Source organism: Phyllostomus discolor, chromosome 6, assembly GCF_004126475.2.
Source record: "Phyllostomus discolor isolate MPI-MPIP mPhyDis1 chromosome 6, mPhyDis1.pri.v3, whole genome shotgun sequence".
Lineage (NCBI taxonomy): Eukaryota > Metazoa > Chordata > Mammalia > Chiroptera > Phyllostomidae > Phyllostomus > Phyllostomus discolor.
The window spans coordinates 123,722,700-123,739,867 of record NC_040908.2 but is presented as its reverse complement, the minus strand read 5'-3'; the positions used below and the strand labels follow the sequence as shown (position 1 = coordinate 123,739,867).

Genomic DNA, 17,168 nt, shown 5'->3' with positions numbered 1-17,168 from the left:
GTATATAATCCATTCCTTAGACTATAGTCATTATGTGTTGAGCAAGGAAAGACTGCTAAAAACTCCCTATTTATTTTCCAGATGTCATCTGCTTACTTTTTTGACCTCCCATTACATGAAGTTTAAGAGTTCAGCAATTGTCTTATATGAAAACTACCACATTATCAGTGTTAATTCTCCATTTCTCCTTTCTCACCAGGATTTAAATCTTTCTGTTGCCTCCTTTTTTCTTTGATACTTTGCCAGAATTTGAAAATATCTGTTTTTCTGACCTTCAGAATGGGCCTTCTGCCAGGAAAATTCTCTTTCTCAAATTTATGTTTTATCCTCAGAAATAGCAGATGGCTCTTGGTAACCATGGCTTCAGAAAGTCAGCTATCTCTGTCCTCTGAAATCCTGCTCTCTGACTTTTTATTGCTTTAGGATGTCTCTAATATATTTTAAACTTTTAAAATGTACATTATTTACTTATTCATTGGGTAAACTTTTGCCTCTATTCTCCCTTTCTTGCTCTTATTGACAGAATTATAATTTGGGTTTCATACACAAAAATTTATTATTTACCTTATTTTTTATAATGTGTTATGTCTAGAAAACATTGCCAGTCACAAAATTTACATATAATCTTTGATATATATTAAATTGTGATGCTCATGTGTATGAAAAATCAATTAACAAGTTAAAATTATACCATATAAAATGAAAAATTCATAGACCACTTTCCTTTGAATAGTTGTATATGTACTTAAATTAAAACAATATCTTTTATTGTATAAAACTCAAACAATATAATATCTTCTTCTGTCCTCTATTTCTATTCTTTCATTAGAGTTGAGTGTGATATTCAGGATTTATTATACCTGAATATACATAGAATTACTTAAATAAAGATCAAATCATGTCATCAATATTGTTTTGCAACATTTTTTTCATCTATAGATATGATGCAAACAACTCTAAATTACAACTTTTGGACTCCTTTCTTTTTTGAAATGTCAAACATTAAATATTATAGAAACATCATAAGGCAATTGGTTGTTTCTCTAAATAAACTTTAAACATATCACTAACATTTCATATACATATGTGGGTGCTAATTTCCCCTTCACAACAGTGCTGTACACTGTACTTCATTTAATTGCCCATCATCTCATGAAACCACATATTTACCCACTTTTCCATTTTTTCCATAGTTTCATCACACAATATATGTATTACTTTAGTACTTATCATAGTAGCCTCATACATAGATGAGTAAAAATCCTCTTCTTTTTTCTGGTGGTTACACAATATTTTAGATTCATTAACATTGAACTTACAAACACTAAGCCTATAACTCATGCCTAAAGGAAACTTTTCTAACACATGTACATTCTCCATAGGTTATATCACAGACTTGTGTTTAGAAACACTAGACAGCCTTTTAGCACTATGCATGGGTCCATTTGTTTGAAATCATCAACATACAGCATGAAATGAGAAAAAACATAACATTGAATAGATCACAAAAAATATACATTTGTACAGTATAAGAACCAATACAAGAAGGTGGAGCATCACCTTGTCCAAGCTCATCTGGGAACATGTGCACTGGGCAACCCCAGTTTTTTGCTTTTCTGCTCATGTTCAGTAATGATGGTAAAAATGCTGTGGGTACTAATTTTGTGGTTTTGAATATGAATACACAAACACAGAACCTGCAAATAATAAGGATCAATAATATACACAATATATTAATACAAATATTCATCTAAACATATACCCATATATACATACAATGAATTGATTTGTTAATTTCTAATTATGTGTTATCAGCTAGTTATAACATAAATAAAATAAAATGTGAATGTGTAAGCACAGTATTTTGACACTAACATATATGAATCACTTTCATAAAAACTCCTTTCTTTTTACTGTTGTTTACTTGGGCTCATTTCAGTCTACTGTGTGTTCCATTCAGTTTGTAAAGAAATCAGGGAGACACTTATGAGATCTTATAAAAGCTTGATTATTGGAAAACTTATTTTCTTAGAAATACTTATGGAGAAAAGAAAAAATTTACCTGAAATTTAAAGTCCCCAAACCTATTACACTGTTGTATAAAATGAAGACAATACTACTACCTTGAACTAATTCAGAGAGTTATTCTTACTTACAAATCTGATGTACATAAAACATTTTGTTTAATGTATATGTTATAAGGATCATTTGTGTTATCATTTATTAATGTCATAATTTAATATAGAGGTTTCTGTGGCCTGCCCTCCCTAAGAAAGAGGAGGAATACATTGCAAAATTCTCCACTGTAACTAGAGCAGGTACCAATGATTTGCAAGCAGGGTCTCTAGGAAATGGGCTATAGGGAAAGAGAACTGATGAAAGAAGAAGCCATTCTAAAATAAAGAAGTACCATCATAGGAAGCTCAAAAGAAAGAAACTAATCCAGGGAAAGTAAACCAGCAAAGGCAGAGTATGGGGGATGAATGGCAAGTTTGGAAAGATAAGGGTCACAAATATAAACTTGGGGTCTTTTAATTAAAAATAAAAACTATTAGTTTTCTATTAAAAAACACTAAAAGACAAACTAAAAGGTAACAAACCAAATATTAATTTTCAAAATTGAATACTTTTATATTTTTAAGAAAATTATTGGTGGAAATGTGTGATAATTTGTTTCTTCCAATCTACATAGCTTAACTGCAGTTAGGCTCTGCTGATAACTCTGCTACCCCATTCATAGCTAGTACATAGCTGTGCATAAGTGACAATATTCAACTGAGAAAAAAGTATCTTGAAACTGATATCTTTTTTTTTAATTTTGGAGGAGATCAATATTTAAAAAAAAAACAAGGACCAAGGAAATGCACACTTGCATTTAGTGACTGAATTGAATTCCTTGTTGTTCCCAGTGAAGAAGATGAGACTTAGAAATAAGAAATATGTTCAAAAGAATCTCAAAGCCACATTTCTATCCTCAGTTTAGGTATTAATGTTTTACTTTATATCTCTGTGCTTCAGCAACCTCTCCTAAAAATGAAGAAGTTTCTCAAACTGTCTTTAAAATTCCCTGTATTATGATACCAAGATTAGAATCAATTGACAACTCTTCTGTATTCACCACAATGCAGACGTATGGAGTAGGATATGTAGAGATGTAATAGCTGACTCAGTGTCGTGTTCACCAAACCTTCTGTATTAAGCTGTGATATCTAATCTACCTACATAATGCATTCTATTATATGAGACAGAATGAACTTTCTGGATACTTTTGCTTACTTAAAGGTAGAGAGGTATGAATGACTCAACAGAGTCAGTCTGTGACACAGCATAATAACATGTAACAGTTGTTTATGACATATTGTAAATGTGGACATATAACAGTTACATGTAGCAACAAAATCACACTCTAAACTAGAATTCAGAAAGCGTGGGTGGTAATAAAAATTTAATCATTTCTTGGTAAGTGCTCACTGGCACATATGGAATATAATTCACTTTAGTAAACACTATACTTAACTTTAAAATAAGAAAATAAGATCAGTAACATTTTCTCTGGCTATTTATCTGGCTTTGAAAAACTAAATTAGAAAATGACTATAAATATGCCTTTAACCTTTTAAGAATTTTATATAAATTTATTATTTTTGCTACAAATCATTATTAGTCACTCCTCTTCCAAATACCATCATCCTTTCCCTAAAACACATTAACCTCTAGTACTCTGTTTAGTGAACCATCTCTGGATTCTGCTACGAATCTGTTGGGTCTTGACACTGTAGATAATGGGGTTCATCAGGGGTGGAAAAAGGATATAGATGTTGCCCATGAGGACATGGACCACAGGTGAGAGGTGCTTCCCAAAACGGTGCACCATGGTCAGACCAATAATCGGAATATAGAAAACTAGGACAGCACAGGTGTGGGAGACACAGGTCTGCAAGGACTTGAGCCGTTCTTCCTGGGATGCAATAGCCAAGACAGAACGCAGAATCAAGATGTAGGAGATGAGAATGAGCACTGAATCCAAAAACAAAGTGCAGATGACTAGGGCTAAAGCATAGAAGCTGTTGAAGCGGATGTCAGAGCAAGCCAGACGGAGTAGGTCCTGGTGCAGGCAGAAAGAGTGGGAGAGGATGTGGGGGCGGCAGTAATGGAAGAACTTTAGGCGGACAATGGGAGCAGTAATGAACAGGAAACTCCTACCTAGAATAGCCACACCAATGTTGATGATTCTGGTATTGGTGAGGATGGATGTATATCTCAGAGGATTGCAGATTGCTGTAAAGCGATCAAAAGCCATTGCAAGAAGAACTCCAGATTCCATGCATGATAAACCATGAACAAAGAAGGTCTGTGCAATGCAAGCATCCAAATCAATCTCCTGACCGAGCCCCCATAGGATACCCAGTACTGTGTGCACTGTGGACAGTCCCATGCATAGGTCAGTGAGGGCCAGCATGGCCAGGAAGTAGAACATGGGCTGGTGCAGGCTTGGCTCAGTCCAGATCACATGCAACACCAGGCAGTTCCCTGAAATTATCATAGCATAGATACAGGAGAAGGGGATGGAGAGCCAGGGATAGTCCCTTTCCAGTCCAGGAAAACCAGTAAGAAGAAAGGTAGAGTTACTAACTTTGAAATCAGGTCGAACAGACATTGGTGTGTAAAGAGAGAAACCTCTCAAGGCAAAATGTATATACTCGCAGTATAAGATTTATATATGTTTTCCACTGCCTTAATATAAAGTCTGAAGTAACAGCTATAATTAAAATGATTGGATTAGCACATTTGCTTGTGTTTTATTTCAAAAGCTAAATTTGTTCCAAAACACTGATGAAATTAGTTTATGCCTACATATGAAACTGCCTGTTTATCAGAACTTTGGTCCCATTGGAGGAATCTGTGTCCCTGATCACAACATCATCATCACATTCTGCCTCACTGCTTCCTATTACAGGCAGCAGAAAAAAATAAATATTAGGCTTGTGAAGTTGTAATAATGAGACTTAAGCACACAAAGTAGAAAAAAAATCACATTCAGGTTATTCACACTTAAAGCCTAGTGAAATAAATTAGTCACTATTGTGGGGTGTAAGATTAGCTAGCCTTGCTTATTATATAAAAGACTAAGTAATTTATAAAAAAATCAATTACTAACCATATTCTCCTTTCAGACATCTATGCTTGAGGGCTTAATAAAGCACAAGTGTCATTCATGGAAGAGATGTTCTTGCCAATTTTGAAAATGGAGATTACTCTTATTTTGGGCACCATAGCATTAAGATCCTCAGAAAAGCAGATTTAAGCAGGTGCAAGAGTGCAGTAGTCAGTGGAGTAAATGCTGGAACCTGGGAGATGCTGTGTTGAATGATGCAATGACCTGTGCCCCATTGGAAAAATGAGGGAAACCCCATGGGCAGTGCCTGCAAAGCAGACTTTCCACTCCAACAAGTTTTCAATGTTCTTACAAGCACAAGTTTATAAAAATAATTCCTTCATCCCAGGGGATTTGAAAATGAGCATTGGACAGGTTGTTTCAGAAACCTCTGGTAGCTTGGCTTCTCCCAGACTGGTCTTTAATTTTTATTTGAAGGGCAGCAGGTGTGTCCTATATAAAATAGATTACTGTTATTAACATAAAATTTCATTTTATTTGTCTTCATTTCTGTCTCATTTTACCCCTCTATTTGAATCCCCTGCTTAAATATTCAAAGAGTTCATGTGCTGGCAAATATAAAACACTGTGTATAAGTCATATAGTTTTGTATAAGGTTGATAATCTTCATAAACTGCTTGAAATTAGAATCTCTGTTTTCATAAAAATGCTATTGAGGTTTTTTACATTTACTGTGTGCTAGGAATTTTAGTATTATTTAATTCTCAGAGTTAGAGTATTGTTGTTATTTAATTTAATTGCTAGAATTATTTTAAGATCATATCTTTATTTTCAGAGGCAGTAGAGCATAGTGATAAAGAATGTGCTTACAGAGTCAACTTCCTGACATGGAAACCATTCTTCAAAGCCTTTGAGAATTGGGAAAGACACTTAAGCACATATCAGTTTTCTCATCTAAAATGGGGGTAATATGTTACCAATTTCATAGGGTTGTCCTGAAAATTAAATTAGATGACTATATAAATAAAGCATTTAGAATAATGAAGATGCAGGGAAACACTTCAATAAAAACAAATTGCTATTACTTCCATTTCAGAGATGAAAGACTGAGGTCAGAATTTCAATACTTAAAAAGGTAGCCATAAGCCACAAGTAGCTATTGAGTACATGAAATATAATAAATGCAAATTGAGAACTCACACAACTCCACTCCGGGAAAACAAAATATCCAATTAAAACATGGGCAAAGAACCTGAACAGAATCTTCTCCAAGCAGGACATACAGAGGGCCCAGAGGCATATGAAATGATGCTCAGCATCACTAGCCATCAGAGATGCAAATTAAATCCACAATGAGATACTACTTTACACCAGTCAGAATGGCCATCATAGACAAATCAACAAACAATCAGTGCTGGTGAGGTTGTGGAGAAAAGGGAATCCTAGTACACTGTTGGTGGAAATGCAGACTGATGCAAATTCTGTGGAAAACAGTATGGAGTTTCCTCAAAAAACTAAAAATGGAACTGCCTTTTGACCCGGCAATTCCACTGCTAGGATTTTATCCTAAGCATCCTCAAACACCAATTCAAAAGAACATATGTGCCCCAATATTCATAGCAACACAATTTACAATAGCCAAGTGCTAAATGTCCTCCAGTAATTGAGTGGATGGAAAAACTATGGTACATTTACACAATGAAATACTATGCAACAGAAAGAAAGGAGCTCCTACCCTTCACAACAGCACAGATGGAACTGGAGAGCATTATGCTAAGTGAAATAAGCCAGGTGGTTAAGGACAAATACCATATGATCTCACTTATAAGTGAAATCTAATCAACAAAACAAACAATCAAGCAAAATATAACCAAAGACATTAAAATAAAGAACAAACTGACACTAACCAGAGGGGAAGGGGATAACGGAGGAAAGAAGAGGAAGAGTGGTCAAGGAACATGTATAAAGGACCCATAAACAAAGCCAAAGTGGGAAAGGATGGAGGGTTGGAGGTGGGAGTGGGTGGGGTGGGAAAAAGTGGTCTTGGGAAAATGGAGACAATTCTATTTGAACAACAATAAAAATATATATTTTGTATATTTTTATATATATTTATAGAGATGGATGGATAGATAGATAGATAGATGATAGAATTTGCTTTCCAGAAATTGTTGTCAGTTTGGATCAAATAAACTCATAAGAATTCTTTAAAATACAAAAGAAAAGAAAATGCAAATTGAATCAAGAACATAGTGTGGAAAAATGATTTAAAATGTTTCTTCAAATAATGTTTATATTGACTAGTTGCTGACAAAAACTATATGAGGTTAATAAAATATTACACTAGTCACTGGTTTCTTTTTATTCAGAACATTTAGACCTATAGAAGTGACTGACATTGTATTTCTATGGAATAAACTGACCTAGAGATATATACTTGGGAAATTTTCCTTATTACATAGCTATAATAGCATTAATATTGTTCTGACTATTTTTATGAGTCTTTTCATTGTAATTAAATAATGTTAGTTGTTTCTATACTAAAAATTACCATTACCATACTAATATAAGTCTTTCATAAAGCAAAGTGGCATAATGTAAATTTTTGGAAAGCAGGGGAAAAACATAGGTTCTGTTATGCAGAATTAGACACTTAGGAATTTAACAATAATTATAGTAACTGAATACATAACATGTTTATAGAATTATTTTATAGTTATTATTTTTTAAATTTAATCTTCATTTTATTTTTTCCATTAGCATTTAGTCCCCTTATACTTCCTTCTCCCCAGCAATCACCACACTGCTGTCCATGTCCATGAGTCCTTTTTCCTTTTTGTTGCATCCCTCCATCACCTGATCTCACCTCACCAGCTGTTGTCCTGCTCTCCATCTATGAGTCTGTCGCCATTTTCCTCATTAGTTCAGTTTTATTTATTAGATTCCACATATGACTGAAATCATATGGTATTTGTCTTTTCTGACTGGCTTATTTCACTTAGCATAACATTCTCCAGGTCCATCTATACTGTTGCAAAGGGTAAAATTTTCTTCTTCATTATGGCTGAGTAGTATTCCATCATGTAAATGTCTCATAGTTGTTGTTTTTTGCTTTCTAACTTATTTTTAATGGTTTTATTGTTGTTCAACTACAGTTGCCTTCACTTACCCCCACATTACTCCCCCCCAGCCATCCCCACCTCTCTCCCTTGATTCTACCCCCCTTAGTTTTGTCCACAAATCCTTTATAGTTGTTCTTAAAAACCCTTCTCCCCTTTCCCCACTTTATCCTCTTCTACCTCCCTTCTGGTATAGCACCTATGGCTCAGCCTTGATGTGAGGCTTAAATTACATGTAACTTAAAAATGCCTAGAAGAGTGCTTAAAGAGTCCAGAATGTCAAATGGACTATATGTTTGCTAAATAAAATAAATTCACTGACCTTGGATAATTCTAGATTGCAGTCAGGCATAGATGTTTTCATCATTCTGTTTAAAATATAAATAGAATGTCCCAGGGGACCTGAGGTCAATTTAGCCTCCTTCCTAATAGTATAAATCACAGCCCTCTGGCTCTTTCTTGTGCAAGGACTTAAAAAGACACTATGTATTCTGTTGGGAACAGAGAAGCAACATATCTTTGAGGTTTTGCAAGGACCAGGGATTGCTGGAGAGAAGAGACAGACAGAATTACAGGATGAATGAAAATGTCCTGTGGAGGTGAAGGTAGTGACTTTTCACAATGACACTGAAGGATTAATATCCATTTTGGAAATCAAACCCTTCCAGAGTTTAAAATTGCTTGAGAAAAGGCCAATAATTTAGATATTTTTTTCTTTTTTTTCTACCCTCAATGTTCTACCAGGTAGAAATAGCATGAGATTCTTAAGTGTTGCGATGCTCTTGGATTATGGATGTGAACAACAGCAACTGAAACTTTTTAATATGATCTAAAGAATTCTGTGCTACATGAATTCTGTGCTTTTACTCACCTTGCTCCTGTATGAGAAAATAAGTTGTTTGAATGTTACCTATCAAATGGATGTAATTTCAGACTCACAGAAAAAGCACCTCAAGTTATCCATGCCTCCTTTTTCTGCTCATGACACCAATTCCTCCATCTTTCTTCTAACAGGCTTTCCAGGTCTGGAACGGGAATATCCCTGGCTCTCCATCCCCTTCTTCTCCATCTATACTATGGTTCTCTCAGGGAACTGCCTGGTGCTGCATGTGATCCGGACTGAGCCAAGCCTGCACCAGCCCATGTTCTACTTCCTGGCCATGCTGGCCCTCACTGACCTGTGCATGGGACTGTCCACAGTGCACACGGTGCTGGGGATCCTATGGGGTCTCAGCCAGGAAGTCAGCCTGGATGCCTGCATCGCACAGATTTACTTTATTCATGGATTATCTTTCACAGAGTCTGGAGTCCTTCTCACCATGGCTTTTGATCGTTTTACAGCAATCTATAATCCTCTGAGGTACACATCCATATTAACCAATGCCAGGGTCATCAAAATTGGACTGGGAATTTTAGTTAGGAGTTTTATACTCATCATTGCTCCCATTGTCCGCCTAAAGTTTTTCCACTACTGCCATCTGCATGTACTCTCTCACTCTTTCTGTCTTCACCAAGACCTGCTGAGACTAGCATGTTCTGACATCCGCTTCAACAGTTTCTATGCCTTGGCGCTGGTGATTTGTACCCTTTTGCTTGATTCCATATTAATTCTTGTATCCTATATTCTGATCCTGCACTCTGTCTTGGCTATTGCTTCTCAAGAGGAGCAGCTGAAGCCCTTGCAGACCTGTGTCTCCCACATCTCTGCTGTCCTGGTTTTCTATATTCCAGTTATCGGCTTGACTATGGTACACCGTTTCGGTAAGCATCTCTCTCCTGTGATTCATGTTCTCATGGGAAACATCTACATTATCTTCCCACCCCTGGTGAACCCCATCATCTACAGTGTGAAGACCCCACAGATCCGTGGCAGGATTAAGAAATGGTTCTCCATGTAGAAGAAGTAAAACACTTTGAATTAAAAAGGAGTGAGTTGTTTAGATGCAGAAAACTTTGGGCAGGGAGAGGAAAGGGATATTTATTTAAATTATGTATAAGGTAATTGAACATTAAGACTTTATATGATATGCCATTAATTGAAAGATTTATAGATATCATGAATGGAAATAAAACCCATTGTATCTAAATTCAAGTATAGTGTTGGAAGTTTTGAGAGTAGAGTCATTTATCACATGTCTCTCATTTCTGTCTAGAAACAATCATTTTGCAAGAAATAGCTACAAGAAAATTATCCAAGCACAGTTAATATTCATCAACAGAGGAACAATTTTATCACCATTTGAGTAGTTGCCTTGATAATCACAGAAGTTACAAATGGTCTCTATCCTTAAATGATATTCTCAGAATAGCTAATAGTTCACTTAAGAGCCATTCCAAATTATCATCACCCTTCTGTTCTCACTAATTCATCAACAGACATCTATTTCTTGCTTCAGAGGAAATTTTATCACTATATTTTACATATGTATAAATGGCTATAACCCTCACAAACTTAATTCCTGTCTTAGAATTATTGATGTATTTTACTATTCAGAATAAATTCTTCATATATGTGCTTCATTAAATCTTCTCTTAGCTTTTCTAGATTTGACAAATATTGACAAGTAAAAAAAATTTTGGTAGGGGCATTTTATTCTGTTGAAGAATATATGTATTATTTAATAATTAAGGTGAGGTCAGATGACTAACCATTTGGGAAACTAATAAAGCTTAGTATTACTGAAAACCTTGTGGAATTTCCATTCATCAGGATCTTCAGAGGGAGAAGATGCCATCTTTTTATCTCTAGCAACATATCATCTTCATAACTCTTATCACCAGATTAGGAAAAATAATTCCATATATGCTACTATATTAGGCCAATCTTGATTACTTTATAGAACTATGCCCCTGAATTTCTGAGACCAAACTTGGTAAACATTTCATTTTCTTAAAGGATTTCTCCAAATATTCTAATTTCCATTTACAGCCACTCCTCCTCTTCTATACTAAAAACTGTGAATTATTAGTCTCGTGATTCAAATTGTATAGCATGTATTCTAAAGAAACAGTACTGTTTTGACATAAATATAAAATATATTCAGGCACATAGATAGATATGAGACAAGCATACTGGTATAAATACATAAATATACAAGTTAATAACTCTTAAATTCTAACCTTTATCAGAAAATGTATAACTAGAGATAGAAGACTAGATAAAGAACTTTACTTAGGAAAAACGTGGATTTGTTACCAACTAACTTTGGAGTCCTTGCTTCTATTTACAAATTCAAAATTTGTTCAAATCAGAAAAGGTGTAGTGGAGTTATAATAAAAATAACTTTCAATCTTTAAGGGTTATATGGTATCCAGTTCATAAACATCATATTGACATTTTTCTAAATTCCCAATAAAATACATACACATAAAAGTAATTAACAAAATATTAAAATATTTGCAGTTCAACACACAACAACAATTAGTTTACTTAAGCAAAGTGTTTTTCAAACCAATATGGCAAAATATAAAATAAGTCAATAGAAAGAAGAAATAAAATTTAAATTTCAGTACTTAGAAAAAATTTAAATGGTTAATAAAAATTAAAAGATGTTAAATATCATTTAAAATTAAATAACCACAAAGTTTAAAAAATAGGTCACATAAATTTTATATTTATACTCAACTGAAAAAATAAAATATGATTATGAGGATCCATTATTTCCAAGAGTATATGATACTACAGAGACTCCCATGTGCTTTTAATATGGATATAAATTAACAGAAGATTTTTGGAGCTAAATATGTCAATGTTGTACAAATATTAAATCATGATACATGTTAACACTAACACCCTTATTCAGGTAAGAGAAAATAATTACTTTTAAAGATATTATTTATTTATTATTAGAAAGATGGGAAGGGAGGAAGAGAGAGAGGAACAGAAACATCCATCCTTCAGTTACCTCATGCACAAACCCTGACTTCAACCCAGGAGTCAAACTGACAACCTTTCACTTTGAGGGAGGACGTCCAACCAACTGAAGCACATTGGTCAGGGCTAGATAAAAGAATTTTTTAAATGTATATTACCTTATAGCTTGTATACTTTTGGTGGTTGTTAGCTTTTATTTGTTAATTGTATAACAATAATAAAATGTTAATTTTGTAAAAATGTTTTATGGTTCCTCATGGCTACAAATAATGAGAGATCTTCTAATACCTGCAAAATACTTTATTTCTAACCTTAAGTATTAGCATTTCCAAGAGACATTTTGGGTAGGGGGTTCGATAGTAAATATTTTAGTCCGCGTACCATCTCTGTCATGTATTCTCTTTGTGATTTGTGTTTATAACATTTTGTAAATACAAAAAGCTTTCTTAACTTACAAAACTTGCAAAAACAACTACAGGCAGCATATGGTCTGCAGTTCCATAGTTTGCCAAAATGTAACCTACACAAAAAATAAAAAGCACTACAATGGAAATATAAAAGGTACATATTTTGTTATTTAATTTTTTAAAAATCTCACTTTTCTAAATTTAAAAATATAACAGTGCCCAAAGATTAATGTAACACACTGTGGCCCATATCTTTCACTGCAGTGAACATTCACAGTTATTCCAAAACTACCTGTAACTATAAAATTACACACAATGATATGAAGAAAATATTTTCAGGCAATGGACAACATATGTATTTATATTTTTGAAATATTGGTCTTTCACAAAGAGAAACATGAGGTGAAATATACATTATTACCCAATTTCTCCTTGAATAAATATTCCCATATATTGCATAAAGAAGTAGAATACAAATTGACAGCTTCAGCTGTGCTAGGTACAAGGAGGAGAGATTGGTATACGAAATAACAGTGGTAGCTATAATTCTCAGGACAGGGAAATGGAGAAGAAGAAAGTTCCCAGGTAAAGCGCTATAGAAATTTACATCAGAGTTCCCTTAATCTGTGAGCTACACCTATGCAGAACAAGACTCTGAGGGTCTGACAAAGTAAAGCAATTGACACAAAGTGAAATGATTAGGAAATCTGGAATCACATATTGCTGGCACATGTTAGAATATTAAACAACTAGATGGAGAGGTCTTTCCGAACACCCCGTGAAGTCTGTTTAAACTTCCAAATAGCTATGCCTTACAAATACAGCTACATTAGCAGCAGATTAATAACAACTCTGGAATCATGCTATGTATATCAAAAAGAAAAAAAAAAAGCTTTGAGAAGGTCAAGGCAGTCTCCTAATATAATCAATTTCCTGACAGAACAAAAAACACAAATCTTACAAGAAAAACAACACAATCTAAAATTTCATTATTGTAGTATTCTTTATTTATTTTTATTTATTTACTTATTTTTATTGTTGTTCAAGTATATTTGTCTCCATATTCACCACACCACACCCCTCACCCTACTCATCACCTCCCCCCACTCTCAAACCCAACCCCTTTGGCTTTGTCCATGTGTCCACATGTTCCATGTGTCCACATGTTCCTTGATGCCCCCACCCATTACCCCCTATTATCCCTCTCCCTCCTCCTCTTTGATTACTGTCAGATTATTTTTTTATTTTGGTTTCTCTGGTTATATTTTGCTTGCTTTGTTTTGTTGATTAGGTTCCACTTATAGGTGAGATCATGTGGTATTTCTCTTTCACTGCTTGACTTATTTCACTTAACATAATGCTCTCCAGGTCCATCCTTGTTGTTGCAAAGGGTAGGAACTCCTTCTTTCTTTCTGCTGAGTAGTATTCCATTGATAAATGTACCATAGTTTTTATTTGATGGCCATTCTGACTGGAGTGAAGTGGTATCACATTGTGGATCTCATTTGTATCTCTCTGATGGCTAGTGATGCTGAAAACCCTTCCATATGTCTCTGGGCCCTCTGTAAGTCCTGTTTGGAGAAGTTTCTGTTCTGGTCCTTTGCCCATTTTTAAATTGGATTGTTTGTATTCTTGAAGTGGAGCCATATGAGTTCTTTAAGTATTTTGGGGATGACACCCTTATCCAGTATGTCATTGGCAAATATATTTTCCCATATGGTTGGTTCCCAACTCATTTTTCTGATGTTTTCTTTAACCATGCAGAAGCTTTTTAATTTAGTGAAGTCCCATTTGTTTATTCTTTACTTTATGTCCCTTGGCCTGGGGGACATATTGGTGAAAATATTGCTGCATGGAATTAAAATTAATACAATTGAAGCAATAATTTTTAAAAAATCCAAACAAACAAAAGTCATAGACTTGATAGCTTTACAGATGAATTTTATTAATTATTCAAAGAACTAACACCTATCTTTCTCAAACTATTCAAAAAAAATTGAGAGCGAGGAAGACTCTCAAACTCATTTTATGAAACTAGCATTATCTTAGTTCCAAAACCAGGTAAAGACACTATAAAGAAAAAGAATTACAGTCCAATATCCCTGATGAACATAGATAATAAAATCCTTTAAAAAATGTTTGCAAACAGAATCCAGCAATATATTAAAAAGAACATACACCATGATAAAGTAGATTTATTCAGGGATGAAAGGATGATACAATACTCACAAATCAATAAATGTGATACAACACATAAAATGAAGGATAAAAATCACATGGTCATATTGATAGATGCAGAAGAGACATTTGATAAAACATAGCATGCATTTATGATAAAAACTCTCAGCAAAGTGGGAATAGATGCAACATATCTCAATGTAATAAGGGTCCTATATGACAAATCCATAGATAACATCATACTCAAAGGAAAAAAACTGTAAGTGTTTCCCTTTAGCTTGGGAATAAGACAGGGATGTCTGATTTCACCACTCTTATTCTACGTAGTACTGGAAATTCTAGCTGCATGAATCAGACAAGAAGAAGAAATAAAAGGCATCCAAATTGAAAAGGAAGAAGTAAAACTTTCACTATCTTCAGATGACTTGATACTGTACATAGAAAATCCTGAAGATTCCACTGAAAAACTTCCAGAACTGATAAATTAATTCAGTAAGAAACAGGGTACAAAATGAATATCTGGAAATTGGCTGTATCTTTATATATCAATAACGAACTATCAGAAAGGGAAACCAAAAAAAAAATCTCATTATAATTGCATCAAAAAATAAAATGCGTAAGAAGAAATTTAACCAAGGGGGTAAAAGACCTCTACTCAGACAATTATAAAACATTAAAAATGGAAATTGAAGAAGATACAAATAATTGAAAGCATATACCATAGTTAAAGATAGGAAGAATTAATATTATTAAAATATTCATACTACCCAAGGCAATCTACAAATTCATTGCAATTCCTATCAAATAACAATGGTGTATTTCACAGAACTAGAACAAATATTCCAAAAATTTACATGAAACCCAAGAGACCCTCAATAGTGAGAGCAATTTTGAGAAAGAAGAACAAAGTTGGAAGAATCACCCTCCCTGATATCAGACTATATTACAAAGCCATAGTAATAAAAACAGCATAGTACAAGCATAAAAACTGACATAAATCAATAGAACATAATAGAGAGTTCAGAAATAAGCCAACTGCTTTATGAATAGTCAATATTTGACAAAGGAGACAAGGAAATACAGCAGGTTAAGATTGTCTATTCAATAAATGATGTTGGGAAAATTGGATAGATACATACAAAAAAAATGAAACTAGACTGTCTTCTTACACCATACACAAGTATAAACTCAAAAGGATTAAAGACTTTAATGTAACATTTGAAACACAGGCAGTAAAATTTGGAAATTTCTTGCACCAATATTTTCTCTGCTATATCTTCTTGGCAAGGAAAACAAAAGATAAAATAACAAATGAGAGTACATGAGACTAAAGAGTTTTGATACCAAAGGTAACCATTAACAAAATGAAAAGACAAACCACTGAATGGGAGAACATATTTGCCAATGATACAACTATAAGGGGTTAATATACAACATTTATAAAGAACCTCTGAGACTCAACATCTTTAAAAAAGGAAGCAAAGAATCCAATTAAAAATGGACAAAGAACTTGCATATACACTTCTCCAAAGGGGGTACACAGATGACAATTGACATATGAAAAGACACTCAAGGTCACTAATCATCAGAGACAGCATAAAAAAGATCCAATCAGAAACAAAGGATACACTAACTGAAATAAAGAACAATTTACAGGGAAACAGCAGTAGAGTGGATGAAGACAAGAATCAAATCAATGACTTGGAACATAAGGAAACAAAAAGCAATCAATGAGAACAATAAGAAGGAAAAAAATACAAAAACAATGAAGATAGTGTAAACAGCCTCTGGGGCAACTTTAAGAGATGCAACATTCACATCATAGGGGTGCCAGATAGAGAAGCAAAAGAGCAAGAAATTGGAAACCTATTTGAAAAAATAATGAAAGAAAACTTTCCTAATTTGATGAAGGAGATAGGCTTGCAGGTCCAGGAACCACAGAGAGTCCCAGACAAGATGCATGCAAAAAGGTCCACTCCAAGACATATCAGAATTAAAATGATAAAGGTTAAAGATAAAGAGAGAACCTTAAAGGGAGCAAGGGAAAAAAAGTTAGTTACCTAAGGGGAGTTCCCAGAAGACTGTCAGCTGATATCCCCCAAAAAACTTTGCAGGCTGGAAGGGATTGGCAAGAAATACTCAAAATCATGAAAAGCAGGGACCTACAGTCAAGATTGCCCTACCTAGCAAAGATATAACTTAGAATTGGAGTGCAGACAAAGAGCTTCCCAGACAAGGAAAAACTAAAGGAGTTCATCATTACCAAGCCATTATTAAAAAGAAATAGTAAAGGGACTTATCTAAGAAAAAGAAGAGAATCAAAACTATGAACAATAAAATGGCAATAAATACAAATCTAACAACAATTGAATCTAAAAAACAAACTAAGCAAACAAGAACAGAGACAGAACCATGAATAAGAGAGCGTTTTGATGGTTGCCAAATGGGAGGGGGTGTGGGGGAATGGGTAAAGA

At 34.1% G+C, this 17,168-nt stretch overlaps 2 protein-coding genes across 2 annotated transcripts; one reads left to right on the top strand and one right to left on the bottom strand.

Moving 5' to 3' along the window:
* Positions 1 to 3,136: 3,136 nt before the first annotated feature.
* Positions 3,137 to 5,063, bottom strand: LOC114498900 (olfactory receptor 51V1-like). Its single transcript, XM_028514908.2, has one exon. It carries the CDS (start codon positions 4,655 to 4,657, stop codon positions 3,707 to 3,709), a length of 951 nt encoding a protein of 316 aa, XP_028370709.1. The 5' UTR covers positions 4,658 to 5,063; the 3' UTR covers positions 3,137 to 3,706.
* Positions 5,064 to 8,769: 3,706 nt separating this feature from the next.
* Positions 8,770 to 11,284, top strand: LOC114500770 (olfactory receptor 51V1-like). Its single transcript, XM_028517550.2, has one exon. The coding sequence runs from the start codon at positions 9,084 to 9,086 to the stop codon at positions 10,131 to 10,133; it is 1,050 nt and encodes a 349-aa protein (XP_028373351.2). The 5' UTR covers positions 8,770 to 9,083; the 3' UTR covers positions 10,134 to 11,284.
* Positions 11,285 to 17,168: the final 5,884 nt, after the last annotated feature.

Coding starts and splice junctions, on each gene's coding strand:
- LOC114498900 (XM_028514908.2), bottom strand. CDS start 4,657: ATGTCTGTTCGACCTGATTTCAAAGTTAGTAACTCTACCTTTCTTCTT.
- LOC114500770 (XM_028517550.2), top strand. CDS start 9,084: ATGAATTCTGTGCTTTTACTCACCTTGCTCCTGTATGAGAAAATAAGT.